This window comes from Petaurus breviceps, unplaced genomic scaffold (genome assembly GCF_028583685.1).
Source record: "Petaurus breviceps papuanus isolate PSGF00001 unplaced genomic scaffold, PetGlider_PUasm1.0 181, whole genome shotgun sequence".
In the NCBI taxonomy this organism is placed as follows: domain Eukaryota; kingdom Metazoa; phylum Chordata; class Mammalia; order Diprotodontia; family Petauridae; genus Petaurus; species Petaurus breviceps.
Window position 1 is genome coordinate 26874024 of NW_027185784.1, and position 18862 is coordinate 26892885.

The 18862-nt window shown below is 37.5% G+C and overlaps 2 protein-coding genes across 2 annotated transcripts in view; both read left to right on the forward strand.

Annotated features, from left to right (window-relative positions):
- Positions 1-3737, forward strand: part of LOC138160687 (trypsin-like) — a 4749-nt gene extending 1012 nt beyond the window's left edge. The window contains exons 2-5 of the mRNA XM_069087403.1: positions 306-465; positions 1114-1367; positions 3075-3211; positions 3585-3737. Coding sequence (XP_068943504.1) covers positions 306-465; positions 1114-1367; positions 3075-3211; positions 3585-3737 — 704 coding nt within the window. The remainder of the gene's footprint in view (positions 1-305; positions 466-1113; positions 1368-3074; positions 3212-3584) is intronic.
- Positions 1-18862, forward strand: part of LOC138160395 (M1-specific T cell receptor beta chain-like) — a 205761-nt gene that overhangs the window by 136410 nt on the left and 50489 nt on the right. The window lies entirely within an intron of this gene.

The window sequence follows — 18862 nt, forward strand, 5'->3', positions numbered from 1 at the left end:
GAGAGACAGAGAGAGAGAGACAGAGAGACAGAGAGAGAGAGACAGAGAGAGAGAGACAGAGAGAGAGAGAAAGAAAAAGAGAGACAGAGAGAAAGAGACAGAGACAGACAGAGAGAAAGAGACAGAGATAGACAGAGAGAAATGGACAGGGAGACAGAGTTATTGACTATGCTAACCATGGTCATAATAGCAATGATTGTCAAACTTTGATAGGATTTTGTAGAAGATAAATTCTAGAAATTACCCATAGGACTTAGACTTCACATGCTGCTAAATTCTCTTCTCCAAATTTCCTCTCCACCAAGTTGCTTTCTCCACTGACGATGATGATAAGATCGTTGGGGGCTACACCTGTGAGGCAAACAGCCTCCCCTACCAGGTGTCCCTGAATAATGGCGGACATTTTTGTGGTGGTGCCCTCATCACTGACCAGTGGGTGCTCTCAGCTGCTCATTGCTACAAATCGTAAGTGTTAAGGCTGGTGCTGCTCCCAGGGAGGGTTCTACATCAGATAGCTATGGTACCTTTGAGAGACCTCACAGAAAATAAAAAGGGTGATATTTGGGTTGAAGAGCAGAAATTTATAGAAGTTAGACTCATCCAGAACACAACAGTCTCAGATAAGAAGGAGCAAGTTTAAGGGTGGAGAGGAAAAAGGATAATGTATAGATTAAGTTTGGGATTACATGGCTCAAAATGAGTGATACATATTAAGCCAAGGCCGAGTGAGTTGGGAAGATAGCTCAGTTTTCAAATGTCTGAGAACAATGTTTCATTCCTCTATGCCACCCTATCATTGCGGCAAGAAGTGGGAATGTTTTTACACAATCCACACCCATCCCAAGCATTTCTCCAGAGAGCAGGATTATAGTTAGTGCTACTGCAGAGATACACAGAGACACAAAGACACATGCACACACACACACACACACACACACACACACACATATATATATGGACACAATTCCATAATGTGCATAATTTGTTACATTTACATATTGTATTAAAAATGATTAAAGCTGTACAGAGTCCTAGGTAGAATGTCTACCCAGTTCTTAAAAGAGAGAAACTTCTGAGGCTACATCCAGTTTTGAAAATAGTTTTCCTCAACAGCCGAATTCAGGTGAGACTGGGAGAGCATGACAAAGAGATCCTTGAGGGAAATGAACAGTTCATCAATGCAGAAAAGATCATCCGCCACCCAGACTACGTCAGGGGGGCCTACAATAATGACATCATGCTGATCAAGCTGAAAACCCCAGCTGTCCTCGACGCTCATGTGGCTACCATCTCCCTACCCAAGTCCTGTGCAACTGCAGGCACTCAATGTCTCATCTCTGGTTGGGGCAACACCTTGAGCTTTGGATGTAAGTAGCTTTGTCCTTTCCCATACATTTGCATTAGATAAACCCACCTGACCTTAGATCAGTTTCTTCCTTCTTTCTGTTTTTTTATAATGTGCCCCTATATTTCCTATCCCTTTTTGTTCTCAGGAAGCCTATGATGGAAATAAATATTTCGTGGCTGCTGAGAACAACAAATAGAGAAAAACTTCAAAGACCCTTTTCCAAAACTTTCATTTCTTCTTGACTCTCCCACTAACACTAGCCTATGTCCAGTGTATTTTCCTACTCCTTCTTACTTCCCATTGAGTAGTACATTGATTTAAAGTAGAAACTTTAATGAAGTAATTTGGGGAAAGAGTAAAATTCATCTAAATGATATCCAGAAGCATGTAAAAGTAAAGTTAAAAAGATGCAGAGATATTTTCACGCTTTTTAAAAATTTCACCTTTATCTGGTATTCAAGGCTTGCCTCTGATTTATGTCTTTCCTCTATGTTTGGACCTGTCTCCTAAGAACTATCAATTTAGAAAAAGCTAGTTTTCTTTCCATTGTGGGTGTCTAGGGGGCACAGCAGATAGAGGCCAGGCCTGGAATTAGGAAGACTGATCTTCCTGACTTCAATCTGGCCTCAGACAATTACTAGCTGTGTTATGTTGGGCAAGTCACTTAACAATCTTTGCCTCACTTTCCTCATTTGTAAAATGAGCTGGAGAAGGACATGGCAAACTACTCCAGTATATTTGCCAAAAAAACCCAAATGGGGTCATAAAGAGTCAGAGATAACTGAAAGGAACAATGATGCGCAGGGTCACAAATTAATAAGTGTCTGAGGCCAGATTTGAACTCAGGAATTTGAGTCTTCTGATTGCAGGTATGGCACACTATTCACTATGGCACCTACCTGCCCTAGTATGCCCTAGGGTACTGTCCTAGAACCCATTTTGTAATTTTCCAGAAGCTCGTTTTCTATTTCTAGAGGCACATATTAAAGCTGTCAAAATTGTGAATGCCTTCAATAAACAATAATAATAATAATATTCTTTTTACAGTTTCAGTAAGGCAGGAGCAACCTACCAGAGCTCATAAATAGGCTTCACATTAATATGCAATCATCAGACTTTTCAGGTTGCTATTAGGTACAAGGCACTGTGCTCTGTGCCATGGAACCCAGATGGGCATGAATAAACTGGGATCGTCCCTGAAGGAGGTTACCTTCCACTGGGCTAAAGGTAGAGCTTGGCCCAGGGATTTCACTGCAGGAGGGAGCTCCGCAGTGAGATGAGTCCTTCTACCACTGCAGAGCAGCTCTTTCTCTGCATTTTAGCAGTTAGAGAGAATGGCCTGCAAATCTAAGAAAGGAGGTGTCCTGCCCAACACTCCATAGCCCATATGTGTCAGAAACAAGGTTTAAATGGAGATCTTCCTGGTTCCCAGGCCCCTTCTCTATCCATTCTCACCACTGACTTTCTATGATCTAGTAGAGGGGATGAAACAATTATACAAAGGACCACTATAGAGAGAGATATGAGATGTGCCATGAGAAATATCTGGAAATTATAGGAGTTCAGAGGAAGGAGAGATACAAACTGTTTCTTCTTTTCTGTACTAAAGTTCCCAAGTCCCTTTCTCCCAACTCTGATCTTAGGAATTAATGCTCAGGTAGGCTGTGCTTCCTTCTTTAGTCAGACAGCTGCTCTTACCTTCCTCCCAATCCCATTTTCTTCACAGATGACTACCCAGATGTTCTCCAGTGTCTGAATGCTCCCATTCTGTCTGATGCCGATTGCAAGTCCTCTTATCCTGGTCGGATCACAGGAAACATGGTCTGTGCTGGCTTCCTGGAGGGTGGCAAGGATTCTTGCCAGGTAAGGCCTTGGCTTTCTGTAAGAGGAAGAAAAGGGACTTTTTATTAAGTCAGACAGGGATCAGGGTTTAGAGAAACATCAAGGTCTCTGAAAATAAAGGAGAGAATATGTCCTTAACAGTACCTTCTCGAGTACCTCCAGATGAGTTGAAGGTAGGTTAAATAGGAACCATCATGAAGATCTGGAGGGACAGGAATGGAAAATGGAAGGGGATGCTGCAGAAAGACTAGACGACCACAGAGGAAGTGACTGAGTTGGATGAGCTCTGAGATCTCTTCCAAGGCTGAGTCTATGACCCCAAGCTTCAGTCTGAGGTGTGGGCTGCAGTCTCTTCCCTTCCCTCTCCTTACTCATTGCTGTTCTCTATCCCCAGGGTGACTCAGGTGGCCCCATGGTGTGTAATGGAGAGCTCCAGGGTATTGTCTCCTGGGGCGCTGGCTGTGCCCTGAAGAATAATCCTGGTGTCTACACCAAAGTCTGCAAGTACTTGGACTGGATCAAGACAACTATTGCTGCCAACAGCTGAACATCCTAAGCTGTGTTTCTCTCCCTTTCTTTGGTATTCTGTGTTGGGGGATGATGCCAATAATATGATGCTTTATTAATTACTCTGTCTCTGCTTGAGTTTCTATTCATTTTTCTTCTAAGAACATGGAATTCTTTTGAACTAATATGGGAGAGTACAGCCCATCCTAAGGGCAAACTCACCCCTCCAGAGGCCAATTCATTCAACTTCTTCCATGTAGGCAAGATTGCGGTTATCTCTAGGACAGTAATATTTCACATTGGTTAAAAAAAAATAAACATAATAGACACATTTTTCCATGTCATGTGTACAGAGGGCTAGTTCTAATAGCAATCCTTTTAATCTCCATCTACGAGGAGTTAGTGGTTTTATAACCCTGCCAGGCCATCATAGGCAAACTGGGAGATGTCCCTAAAAGACACTTATAAAGGTAAGCTGTGGAGGGGTTCCTTCCGAAACTATTATCCATAGTGCTGACATTGAATTTTTCTTCTTCATCCTCTACATCTCCCTTTTGTATCATCTATCATTTATTCATTCAATAATCACTTTGGTGAATACTAATAGACCCTGGGCTAGGGAATAGAAATGTTAGGTAAGACTTGCTCCTTGTCCTGTGGAGCTTACAGTATAGTACAGAGAAAAGAAACAAATGCAGGAAAATAAAATAGTATATACTACATGAGAGAGTTGCAGAATAAACAAATCTGTTGTCTGAAGCTGTGTGGCATTGAACAAGACACTGACATTTCCCAGACCTTCAGTTTTCTCATTTGTAAAGTGGGGATCATAATACGCCCACCTCTCAGGGTTGTTCAAAGGACAATGTTTAAAGTGTTTCATAAACCTTAAATGCTAGCTAATGTTATATTGCTACCACTACTTAGGATGAGGGAAGGATTCATGAAGGGGGTGATAGCTGAATCAGGATTTAAAGAGAAGAAGGAATTCAGGAAGGAAAAGGGAGAGAAAGAACGGATAGTTGATAGATCTCATAGTCTCTCCACCCCCTCTGCAGCTGCTGTGACTCCCAGGCTGAGAGTATCCAAAAGGACAATTCCCTCTTCTGAGAATAGGAATAGTGACTGGGGTATTCTTAACCTAGTGGTGAAGAATTGGTACAGCCAGGGACGAGGGATCATGAGGAAATAAGTTCTGGAGTTTCCAGGAAGGCAATATAGAAAGAGAGGGGTATGTTTGACCTTGGGCAAGTCACTTAACCCCAATTGCCCTACCTTCCCCCTTCCGGACAAAAAGAGAGGGGTAAAGAATGCAAGGGAATGAAGTTAAGAGACACCTCATTTCATGAAAAGATAAGAAAGAAACCCGAAAGACTGCACACTGTATGAGCTGGATAAAAAAAAAAAAGTTGGACGTAATCAAGAGAGATCTGGGTTCAAATCCTGCCTCTGATATTTATAAGGTGTGTGAATCTATATATGCCATTTGAACTTTCTAAAGTTCAGCTTCCTAGCCTGTAAAATAAGAATGGCAATATGATTTTGAGCAAGCATTGTACAAACTTCAAAATGCTACTTAAATATGAGTAGTTATTGAGAGTTGTTGGAATCTGACAGGAAGAGATTTTTGGGCAGCCAAGGAAGGACAAATTCAGCTTGAACTGAGAGAGAATGCAGGCATTCACAGAGAGCCAGACCAAAGAAATCCAGGACTCAGAATTAATGGAGTTCAGGCATGAGTTTGGCAAAACATAGTCAGCCTGAATGAAATCAGTAAGAAATGTTTCCAAAGCCAGACAAAGCAAACATCTTTGCTTCTATGTTCATCTTATTTTCCAACTTAGATTGTAGCACATTCTCCTAATTATTGTAAAGCTGAAGACTGATGAGGTTGCATTCTTTGGGGTGGAAGGAGCAGGATAGAGGGCATATAGAGATACCTGCTGTCCTGGAATCAGTGGCCTAAGAAGGACCCCCAAGTCCACCAATAATGACAGTGGAGATCTATTGCTCATGAGTAGCTTTATCCCTGTGTCTCTAGAACTCTCCTCCTTGCCCACACTCATTTCCCATTCCTCACTATATGACTCTCTTCCAAAGTTTTCGTACTTTTGATGATATAGTAAGCATAGTCAGAATCAACCCTGATCTTCACATCTTGTAACTGCACAGGATGCTTACTATGAAGAATATCACATGCAAAAAGAAGTAATTTGGAGAAACATAGTTTTTGAACTAGAATGACTTCTAGAAGAATGACATGTTTGTCTATCTGATACCCTTCAGTTATGTGTTTTGAGTGCTATTTTCTTTAACCTAATGGAATATAGCATGTCACTGTATTACGTTGTAAGAGAGTTCAGTTAGCTGAGTGCAACATCTGAAATACCCAACAAATGATATTGTACTTGAATCACTACCCCAGGCTTCATTAACTCTGCAGTACATGTAGTAAGGGGTTTCCCCACTGTCCACAGTGTGAACAGAAAATCTAGTTTGCCGATTCCCTTGGGTCACAATGGCACAAAAATATCTTTACCTTATTTCTCCCTGGCAAGTTTCATATTTAACCCAGGAGATGACATGGGGAATATTTCAAAATACTGAAATATAAAATCTCCTCTTTAGAGTTGGCTATGAGCCTAGACCTTGCAATGAATTATCATATCATTTCCCAGTGCATTCATAGATTCAGAGATTTACCATAGCGTAGTCATAGTATAAATTAAAAGGAAACTAGACAAAACACTCTCCTGTGAATAAGTTGGCTTTAAACCATCACCTTTTCCTTATCTTTTATCCATTTCCCTCCTAGATTCTTGGGTGAGAATGGAGAACCATCCATACCACACGGGCCTACTATTTCTGTAAAAGAATGAATGGAACAGATGTGAACTTCATGTTTTCAAATCATGAACAAAAAGGAGAGAACTGTTTTCCTATCCTCACCATTTAAACAGAATTATAATGCCCAGCATTTTCTGCTTCAAAGTCAGAAGGTCTCTCAACTATAGTGACTTCTCCAATGTCATCTTTTACCTAACTCCTAGTGCCTCCTTTAGACACATAGTAATAAAGGTAACTGACCGAACTTCATTTCTTTTTCTCTGGTTCTGGTAGAAGTTTCTATACCTCTTTGTATTTTATCTCCATTCACCCTATATAACCCCAAAAGTCCAAATGCCAAAGGCATAAAACCTAAGAACATTGTTCTTTTTGTCCTATTGACTATGTTCATCCACAAAACAAAACCGCCTCTCCTATCTTCTTTCCATCCTAGACACTGTTTTGGTAGGCTCATTGCTCGTGATGTGTCTGACCAATTCTATTTCATCTAATTTTTTGTAGAAGATATCCTTGACCTTAGTGCCTCCATAGATTTTTAAAAGGTAGTTCATAATCATTAATTTACAGAAGCTTTTGTATAGTAGGTCCTCCCCCGTTCATTGGAGACAGGTATAGATTTTGGAAATTTTTACTTATTCACTCAATTGTATCTGATTCTTAGTGACCTGGTATGAGGATTTCTTGGAAAAGATACCAGAGTGGTTTGCCATTTCCTTCCTTCTCTATACAGTAAGGCAAGGGGAGGTTAAATAACTTGCCCAGGGCCCACAGCTCATGTTTGAGATAGAATTTGAACTCAGGTCTTCCTGACTCCAGGTTCAGAGCTCTCTCTATTCACTATCCACCTACCTGACTCCTTTGGATACTTAATTAATGTTAAATTAATTCAAACTACATAATTCATCTGTTAATGATAAATCAGCTCAGTTATAGTTATAAAAAGTTAGAAGGTGCAGTGAATTGAGCACTGGGTTTAAAATCAAAAAGACTTATGAGTCTAAGACACTTACTATTCCTGGGCAAGTTATTTAATCATGTTTGCCTTAGTTTTTCATTTCTAAAATGAGTTGGAGAAGGACAAAGCAAATCACTCCAGTATCTTTGCCAAAACAAAAAACAGAAAATGAAAAGAAAATAACCCAAATGGTGTCACAAAAAGTCACTGAACAGTTCAAAGCTGAAGTTGTTACATTCCTACATGGAAAAACGATAATTTTAACTTATGAAACTTTTCTTAATATGAGAATAGTTGAAGGTAACATAAATGTATATATATATGCATATATACACATATGTCTATATAGGAAACAAATGAACAAAAAATAAATCAGTTTAGAGCTCATTTACAGTATTGATGCCTAAGGAATCATTTTCTATTATTATCTTGAAACTCCACTGTCTAGTTTCCAAACTTTCTGTAACAAACAGCACATGATTTATCATTCACCCTTTGGACATGACAGGAGCTACTTCTGCAGCTAGTAGGGCAAACTGAATTACTGGGATTAAGTATCGTGTAAAAAAATAATTCATTTTCTTGGTGGAGCTCCTGATATCAACAGGATCATGGTGTTCTGAACTATTTCTATGGGTTCCTCATCTCCAGTAAACTTTCTCTCATATATTACCTGCAAGTATTCCCACATTACATTGCTGCCCACATCCCTTGTCATCCCTCTACCTACACTGCAATCTGGAGTCTTGGGTTACAAGACTATGTGCTTTGCTGCATCTTGTCTGTGTGGTCACATCAAAGGCCTAGTGCATTAATTTGCTGCTCTGGGAAAAAAAAGGAATAATAACATTAGATCTTTAGGTTCTTTCCTTATTGAGTCCCTTTTAATTAGTCTTTGGCATATAACTTACATTTTTCTTGCCTCTTGTATGTCAAAAGTTTAGGTTTTTTTCTTTAACAAAGTCCTAAAAATCAGATAATTCATTAAATGTCTATTTTTCCATTCAAGAGTATGTCTAGCTTTGCTGGGTATGATATTTTTGACTTGCTCCTCAGTTCTTTTGATCTTCAATACATAGTGTTAAATACATAAAAGACCTGCAGTCTTTTAGTGTCCCCACTGCTAGGTATGGTGTGATTCTAATTGTGCTACTGCCACATTTAAATTTTTTTTTCTTGTTCCACGTAATGTTTTATACTTGGACTGGGGGGGGGAGGGGGTTTGGAATTTGACTATAATATTCCTGTGGGTTTTCCTTGTAGTATCACTTTCAGGTGGTGATCACTGCATTTTTTTTCTTTCTACTTTTCTTGTTCTAATACTTTTAAAAGTTTTCTTTAATTATTTCTTATATTATTACATAATGACTAATTTTTTTATCATAGCCTTCAATTAGCCTAATTATATTTATGTTTTTCTCTTTTTGATTTGTTCTCCAGATTAGTTGTTTTACTTATGAGATGTTTCATATTCTTTACTATTTGTCCATTCTTTATATATTGTTTTATTATTCTTTGATCTCTTACAACTTTTCTGCCTTCCTCTTGCCCAATTCAGATATTCAGAGAGTCATTTTCCTCATTAAGATTCTGGATCTACTATTCTAATTGGTTGACTTTCTTTTCATAATGTTCTTGTTTTTCTTGGTTTGTTCTTATTCATTTTTATTTTTTCTTTAATCTATCTAATTTCATTTTTAAGGCTTTTTTTTTTACAATTATATCAATTCCTTTTGGGCAGGTGACCATTTGACATAACTATTTGGGGTAGAAGAGGGTTTCTTTGCCTTAGTATCCTCCTCTGAAGATGAATCACAGTCTTCTCTGTTCCCAAAGTAATGCTTTACGTTTTAATTCTTTCTCCTTTGCCTGGGCATTTTTTGTTTGTTTGTTTTTAGTAGCTGAGTTTATGTAGTCACCACTAGTCCTGTGGGGTGGTCCTTTGGTCCTTAGATACTCCTTCACATTCACCTTCTGGCCTAGAATCAAAACCAAGACCTCCAGTCTCCTGTAAGTGCCCAAACCCGGCAGGGTCCCTGCTCCACTACCTCTGCATGGATTGGGGAGGGAGGGGGGAGGTGTGCTCATTCCTTCTTGCCCAGGGCCATGTCTTGATTTGCTAAACTAGGGTTTGATGTTGAATTGCTTGTATGGTTCACATCCTGGACTGTACTCCACTTTTTTTTAATAAAAAAAAATTTAAATTAAATTTTATGTTTATTTTTAGCGTACATCATTTCCTCAAAATTTTGAATTACAAATTTTCTCCCAGTCTTTCCCCTACCCACCACCCCAAAACAGCAATTTCACTGTATAACCCCTCCCCCAATCTGCTCTCTCCAATATCCATCTCCCCTCCAACTTTCCAGTAGGTCAAGATGTATTTCTATACCCCAGTGCCTGTATGTCTTATTTCCCAGTTGCATGTAAAAAATTATTATATATACATATAAAATACATACATGTACATATATATACATATAAAACATTTTATTTTAAAACTTTGATTTCAAGATTCTTTCCCTTCCTCCCTTGTCACTCACCCTTACTTGGAAGATAGGCAATTCAATATAGGTTGTACACATGTAGCTATGCAAAATATTTCCATAGTGGATATATTGTGAAAGACTGACTATATTTCCCTCCCCCCTATCCCAACCACCATTTGTTTGTTCTATTCTGTACTTTGACCCTGTCTCTTTTCAAAGGTGTGTGCTTCCAACTTCCTACCCCCCACCAGTCTTCCCTCCTTTCCATCATTCCCCATCTCATCCCCTTCTTCCCTACTCTCCTGTAGGGCAAAATATCCTATTTAGTGTGTATTTCATTCCTTCCCTAAGCCAAATTCAATGAGAGTAAGATTGACTCATTCCCTTTTGCCTTCCTGTTCTTCCCCGCCATTGTAACAGTTTTCTCTTGCCTCTTTTATATGAGTAATTTACCCCATTCTGTCTTTCCCCATCTCCTCTCATTATATTCTTCTCTCACTTCTCAATTTCACCTTTTAAGTATCATCCCTTCCTATTCAATTGGTCCTGAATACCTGTAAACACATACATACATAAACTCACATATGTATTCATATGGCCATATATCCTCCTATATAGACATATACATATGTATACATATATATATACATTTATGTATGTATACATTATACACACACATTTATGTTATCTTCAACTATTTTCAAATTGAGAAAAGTTTCATTAGTTACAATTATCATTTTTCCATGCAGGAGTGTAAATAGTTTGACTTTGATAAGTTCCTCATGATTTTCTTTTCCCTGTTTACCTTCTCATGCTTCCCTTGCTTCATGTATCTGAATGTCAAATTTTCTATTCAACTCTGGTTTTTTTCATCAAAAATGCTTGATCATGGCAGAGTCAAGATGGCAGAGAAGAAACAGGACTTCCTCAGGGCTCCAGCTTCCACCTCCCCCAATTCACGTAAAAGGTGACTCTGAAAAAACTTTGGAGCTACACAACCCACAAAATGACACAGAGAAGATACCTTCCCATGGAGGACAGCCCAGCAGGCTGGCAGCAAGCAGCCAGCACAGAGCTCTGAGAGCCTACCCCAGCCTGATGTGAGCCAGAGGTTTTAGCCCCAGAGTGGCCTGACCAGCTGCCAGCTGGAGGGAATTCAGATCACCAGCAACTGTGGCTGTTTCCAGAATTATCAACTCATAGATTTTAAGGACAAAATGAGAGGTCAGTGCAGTGTGGACTTTGGGATCCAGTAGTTTGGGAGTGTGTTGGCCTTTATCCACTGGAGGGAGAAGCCACTGAGGCGCTGTGGCCATTCAGCCACAGCTACACATGGCTGCTTGAGCTCCTGGCCTGCAAATTGTAGAGGGAAAAAAGCAACCAGTCTGAGGGGTAGTAACTCTTGCATTAACCTGCTTGGATCTGGATTTTGGTTTATGGTGGAGGTCCTGGGGTGTGTGACCAGCTTGCCAGAGTGTTGCCAGAATCCAACATTAGACTCCTATTTTGGGGACAAAAAAGATCAAAGCATGGATCAGGAGGAAGACGGTGAAGACAGAACTCCTGAGCCAAAAGCTTCAAAGAAAAATATGAGGTGGTTACAGGCCATATAGGAACTTAAGAAGGATTTTGTAAAGGAAATAAGAGAAGTGGAGGAAAAATTGGGAAGAGAAATAAGAATGATGCAAGAAAATTATGAAATGAAAGTCAACAACTTGACTGAAGAAAATTACACCTTAAAAATAGACTAACTCAAATGGCAAAAGAGGATCAAAAAAGGCAATGAGGAGAAAAATGCCTTAAAAAGCCAAATTTGCCAAATGGAAAAAGAATCTCAAAAGCTCACTGAAGAGAATCATTCCTTCAGAATTCGATTGGAGCAAATGGAAGCTAGTAACTTTATGAGAAATCAAGATACTATTCAACAGATCCAAACAAATGAAAAAATAGAATGCAATGTGAAATATCTCATTAGGAAAACCACTGACCTGGAAAATAGATCCAGGAGAGATAATTTAAAAAATATTGGACTATCTGAAAACCATGATGAAAAAAAGAATCTAGAAATCATCCTTCAAAAAATTCTCGAGGAAAACTACCCTGTTAAGAAAATGGAGGTGACTAAATTGGGCATGCAACTAAAATAGCTAAAAAAAGAGCTAACTGAAAATCCCCAATTAAATATTAAATTAGAAATAATGAGGACCAAAGGAGAGATTAATAAAATTGAATTTAAGAAAACTATTAAATTAATAAATAAAACTAAGAGCTAGTATTATGCAAAAAACAATAAAATTGATAGACCTTTAGTCAGTATGATGAAAAAGAAAGAAAAAAAAACCAAATCATGAGTATCAAAAATGCAAAGGATGAATCTACCTCCAATGAAGAGGAAATTAAAACAATAACTAGGAATTATTTTGCCAAATTGTATGCACATAAATTTGATAATCTTAGTGAAATGTATGAATATTTATGAAAATATATGTTGCCCAGGCTAACTGAAGAGGGAGTAAACTACTTAAATAACAGAAAAATAAATTGAACAAGACATCAATGAACTCCTTAAGAAAAAAATCTCCAAGGCTACATGGATTTACTAATGAATTCCATCAAACATTTAAAGAACAATTGACTCTAATATATTATGAACTATTTGGGAAAATTGGAGACAAAGGAGTCCTACCAAATTCTTTTCATGACCCAATTATGGTACCGATATCTAAATTGGGAAGAGACAAAACAGAGAAAAAAAATTTCAGACTAATTTCCCTTATGAATATAGATGCAAAAATTCTAAATAAAATATTAGCTAAAGACTACAGCAAATTGTCATGAGAATAATGCAATTTTATCAGGTAGAATTTATTCCAGGAATGCAAAGGTAGTTCAATATCAGGAATATTATCAGTATAATTGATCACATCTACAACAAAACTAGCAAAAACCATATGATTATTTCAATAGATGAAGAAAAGGCTTTTGACAAAATATGCACCCATTCCTATTAAAACACTAGAAAGTATAGGAATCAATGGAGTTTTCCTTAAAATAATGAGTAGCATCTACCTAAAACCATCAGCAAGTATTATATGTAATGGGGATAAGTTAGAAGCATTTCCAATAAGATCAGGGGTGAAACAAGGGTGTCCACTCTTTTATTCAATCTGGTACTAGAAATGTTAGGAGTAGCAATTAGAGGAGAAGAAGAAATCAAAGGAATAAAATTAGGCAAAGAAGAGACCAAGCTATCACTCTTTGCAGATGATATGATGATATACTTAGAGAATCCTAGAGAATCAAGTAAAAAACTACTTGAGACAATAAATAAATTTGACAAAGTTGCAGGATGTAAAATAAACCCACATAAATCCTCAGCATTCCTGTATATTTCTAATGAAATTCAACAGCAAGAGATAGAAAGAGAAATCCCATTTAAAGTTACTGTAGACATTATAAAATATTTGGGCATCTACCTGCCAAAACAAACCCAAGACCTATATGATCACAACTACAAAACACTTTTCATGCAAATAAAATCAGATCTAACTAATTGGAAAAATACCAATTTCTCATGGCTGGGTCAAGCTAATATAATAAAAATGATAATTTTACTTAAATTAAATTATATATTTAGTGCCATACCAATAAATTTACCAAAAAAAAAAAAACTACTTTATAAAGCTAGAGAAGAGCAGAAACAGGAGAAATTTCTACACATTCACAGACAGAACATATGTGTGATGACTAGCTTCAATAGACTGGCCTCCTCTCAACATTGTAAGGTTACAGGACAATTCCAAAAGACTCATGATTGAAAGAGATACCCACATCCAGAGAAAGAGATTTGGAGTTTAGTTCAGATTGAAACAAACTACTTGCTTTCTTTCTTTTTCTTGTTTTGTTTTGTTTCCTTTCCCAGTGATAATTCCATCAGTTATAATCCTTCTGTACAACCTGACTAATGATTAATTTGAAGATATTTGTAGATCCCATATTAGAGTGCATGCCGCCATGATGGGGGTGGTGGAAGAGAGGGAGGGGGAGAAAATTTGAAACTCAAGGGACTGTGGAATTGCATGTTGTAAAATAAAAGTAAATACATAAACAAAAAGATTTTAAAATAAGAAAATCATTGTTTTGCAAAAAACAATAGTAGACTAATTTCAATGGCAAAAGAGGTCCAAAAAGCCAATGTGCAGAAGAGTGCCTTAAAAAACCAAATTTTCCAGATGGAAAAGGAATTTCAAAAACTGAAGAGGATAATTCCTTCAAAATTAGTTTGGAGAAATTGAAAGCTAATGACTTTATGAGAAATCAAGATATTGTTAAACAGATACAAACAAATAAAAAAAAAAACAGAAGACAATGTGAAGAAATATCTCATTGGAAAAACCACTGACCTGAAAAATAGAACCAGAAGAAATCATTTAAAAATTATTGGACTACCTGGAAGCTATGATCACCAAAAAGCCTAGACATCATCTTTTAAGAAATTTTCCAGGAAAATTTCCCTGGTATTCTAGAATCAGAGGGCAAAATAGAAATTGAAAGAATTCACCTATCACTTCTTGAAAAAGATCCCAAAAAGAAAACTCTTAGGAATATCATAGCCAAATTCCAGAGTTCTCAGGTCAAGCCAAAAATATTACAAGGAGCCAGGAAGGAACAATTTTACTATTGTGGAAACACAATTAGGGTAACACAAGATCTAGCAGTTTCTATACTAAGGGAAATGAAGGGCTTGGAATATGATATTCTGGAGGTCAAAGGAGTTAGGATTAAAACCAAGAATGACCTACCCAAGAAAACTGAGTATAATGCATCAGGGGAAAATATGATCATTAAATGAAATACAGGACTTTCAGGTATCCTTGATGAAAAAACCAAAGCTGAACAGAAAATTTTCCTTTCAATTACAAGAAGCAAGTGAAGATAAATAGGAGAAAAAAAAGTAAACCTTCAGTCCTTATTGAGTCCCTTGTAATTAGTCTTGGTATTTACCTATATTTCCCATGGATCTTGTATATCAAATTTTCTCTTAAATTTCAGTGTTTTGGCAACAAAATTCTGAAATCTGACGATTCATTAAATGTATATTTCTGTTTTTTTTTTCCATTCAAGTTTAAGTATAACTTTGCTGGGTATGATATTTTTAACTATAGACTCAATTCTTTTGCTCTTTGATACATGGTGTTCCAAAACCTGCAGTCTTTTAAGGTAGCTATTGCCAGGTCTTACATGATTCTAATTGTGACTCTGACAGTTTCAATTTTTCTTGTTGCTTGTAATATTTTTTTCCTTGAGGTGGGGATTTTGAAATCTAGCTATGATATTCCTCTAGGTTTTCCTCATAGGATTTCTTTCAGATGGTGATTGTTGGATTTTTTTCCTCTTTCTACTTTCCTCCCTCCTAACACTTCAGTAAAAGTTTCTTTAATTATTTCTTGTGTTAATGTAACATGACTCTTTTTTTATCATAGTTTTCATATATTTCAATTATTCTTATGTTTTCTTTTCTTGATTGGTTCTCCAGATCAGTTTTCTTATGAGATACTTTACATTCTCTTCTACTTCTTCCTTCTTTATATATATTTTTTTCATTTCTTGGTCTCATAACTCTGCTAGTTTTCTCTTGCCCAATTCTGATTTTTAAGCAGTCATTTTTTCAGTAAAATTCTGGATCTTTTTTCCAGCTCATTGATTTTCTGTTCATGACCTTCTTGTTTTCCTTGGATTGTTCTTATTTTTTTTCAATATTTCTCATTTAATTTTTAAAATCTTTTTAAAGTTCTATGAATCCTGTTTGGGAAGATGACATTTGACATTACTCTTTGGAATAGGAGGGACTTTTGTTTTGCTGCAGTAACCTTCTCTGAAGACAAATCCTGGTTTTCTCTATGCCCTGTTCTAACAGCCATCCTGGGTATGCTAGGGTGCTTGCAGATCCACTAGGTCAGTTCTTTTTTCCAATAAGGAAGTTCACATTTCTACTATTTTTTCAACTTATTGTTGTTATCATATCTTGATGTCTCATACAATCATTAGCTAACACTTCCTCAATGCTAATTTTTAAGGAATCATTTTCTTTACTGAGCATTTCTACTCCCTTTTTCATTTGACCAATTCTATTTTTGAGGAAGTTATCTTCCTCAGAAAATTTTAGTATATCTTTTCCCATGCTAGTGACTCCTTGTGTGTGTGTGTGATTCTCTTGCATTACTCTAATTTCTTTTACCAATTTTTTTCTACTTCCCTAATTTGCTTTTTAAAATACTTTTTTTTCTTTTTTGGAGGGCAATTGGGGTTAAGTAACTTGCCCAAGGTTACATGGCTAGTTGTGTGTGTGTGTGTGTGTGTGTGTTAAGTGTTAAAATACTTTTTAAGCTCTCCCAGGAATTGGGTCCAGACTAAATTACAGGGTTTTTTGAGGCTTCACACGTAGCCAGTTTGACACTATTGTCCTCTTCTAAGTTTATGACTTGATCCTCTTTGTGGGCATAGTAACTTTCTATAGTTAAGTTCTTTTTTTTTTTTTTTTTCCCCCTATTTTTCTGTCATTTTGTGACTTGGAGTTTTTCTGTGAGAGTTGGACTCTGGTCCTGTATTGTCCAAATTTTTTTTTATACCAGAACTCGAGGTTTTCTTCCTGCTGGCTTTCACCAATCTCCAGGACTTAGCTGCTTGCTTTCACTAGAGGCATTGTTACCCTTCTGGTATTGTACTGGGGTGCAGCCTCCATGTATGTCTCCTTTGCATGTGTAGTTGCTGACAGATTTAAATAGAGATATAGATATGTACATATGCATACATACATGTGTGTATGTACTTTTGTATGTAAATACAGGTTAGCCCTGATTCCACAAGTAAAGGAATAAGGAAAGGCCTCTTAGAGGATGTGGCACTCATTTCAACTGAGCCATGGAGACATGAAGTGAGTTACTGTTTCCAGAGGTAAAGAGGGAAGTATTCCATACATGGGGAGTGACCTGTGTAAAGACACAGTGGCAAGATATGGAATTTCCTGAACATGGAAGAGCAAGTAAGCCAACTTGGTTGTAAAGTACATAAGGGGATGTAATATATGATCAGTCTTGAAAGTTAGTCTAGAGAAGGGCTTCCTAAACTTTTTCCACTTGAGACCCCTAATCACATTTCAGCAGCTTTCACTGGTGTTGCATGGCCTGAGAGCATGTGCAGTGCAAAGTGCACATGCTTTGTGTTCAGAACCAAAGCTGCAGTGAAATTGTGCAATGCAACATGGCCAAGTATTGCCAGAAACACCTCAAAAATCATTATGCATTGATTTTTTATTAATTATTGATTGTTGTGCATTTAGAAAGCTTTTATTCTTGCCAAACCCACAATTTAAAAAATGCTGTTCTTGAGACAGATTGCAAATGGCCTTTCAATCAGCCTTTTCTTCCTGGAATATAAAGTTCCTAAGAGAGTATTGCTGAGATACACAGACACAAGAGAGGTGGCAAATGTGAGTGGCTTAAGGAATATTGAAGGAAAATAGAGAGAAATCCAGAAAAAAAAAGATGACTGGCAAATCAATGACACCATCGAGTCCCTAAGAGCCTTTGAGCAGTGCCTCTTTCCACTGAGCAGGGCTGCAAGCACAGACACATTTGAGCCAAATCAATGAACCGGGGAACTGTTGCTCTTGATCTCTTAGTTTCTTAACCAGCTAGGTAGTGTAGTGGATAGAGCACCAGCCTGCACTTAGGAAGACATGAGCTCAAATACAGCCCTGGACCATGACTAACTGGGGGAATTTGGGCAAGTCACTGAACCTCTGGTAGCCTCAGTTTCTTCAACTATAAAGAGAGGATAATAACAGCACCTCTATTGTGGTTGTGAAGATCAAATATCTGTAAAGCACCTAGCCCAGTGCTGGCACATAGTAGGTGCTATGTAAAATGTTTCTTCCTTCTCATGTTCAATGATATTCAGCATTGCATATACATGCAACAACTCAAGTGGAAAATCATAGCATTTACCAACTTCTGAGATGACTGTGACCCACTCACACATGGCAGAATTAAGAAAAGAAGGGAGCTCTGTAACAAGACACTAAATTTCTTGGTTGGAAAGGGAAAAAAATGAAATTTTGTTGTTACTATAGTTTTATTTCTCCTATGAAGGGTTCAAACTGGGAGTGAATGAATTATTATGCTTTGATATTTTGTAATACATTTTTGTATTAAGTTTTACTATGCTGTTACTATGCTCAGTCATGACCTTGCATAAGGATAATTGACTTAAAAAGTACTCAGGACCTGAAAGGAAATGCACATGAACTGTAGGTTAGGGTGGAGCCATCCATATGAGTGAAACATAGGTATTGACAAGAACTCATATGAGTCAATTACGTGGTACCATAGTGCATAGAGTACTGGGCCTGGAGTCAGGAAGACACATTTTCCTGAGTTCAGATTTGCCCATAGGTATTACTTACCAGATGTGGGACATTGGGCAAGTCATTTAGCCATATTAGCCATAGTTTCAGCATCTATACAATGATCTGGAAAAGGAAATAGAAAACTACTCTAGTATCTTTGCTGAGAAAACCCTGAATGGGATCATAAAGAGTCAGACCTGATTGAAATGATTGAACAACTTAGGAGTCCACTACAAAGAAAGATTAAAGAACATGTGATATAGCTAGGGAAAATACAGGGCAAAGTAAAACACATGGCAGTACTTTCAAAGAAAATAAACGCCAGAAAAACAAAGTGGACACTGGCATAGTCAACTCATTTTTCTGCCTTTCTTCAGCCCTAGCCCTACTCCTTTCTTCTGGCCACATAGATTCTCTCTCTTCCTGCTCTTCTGTCTCTTCCTCATCCTTCTCCTCCTCCTTCCTCC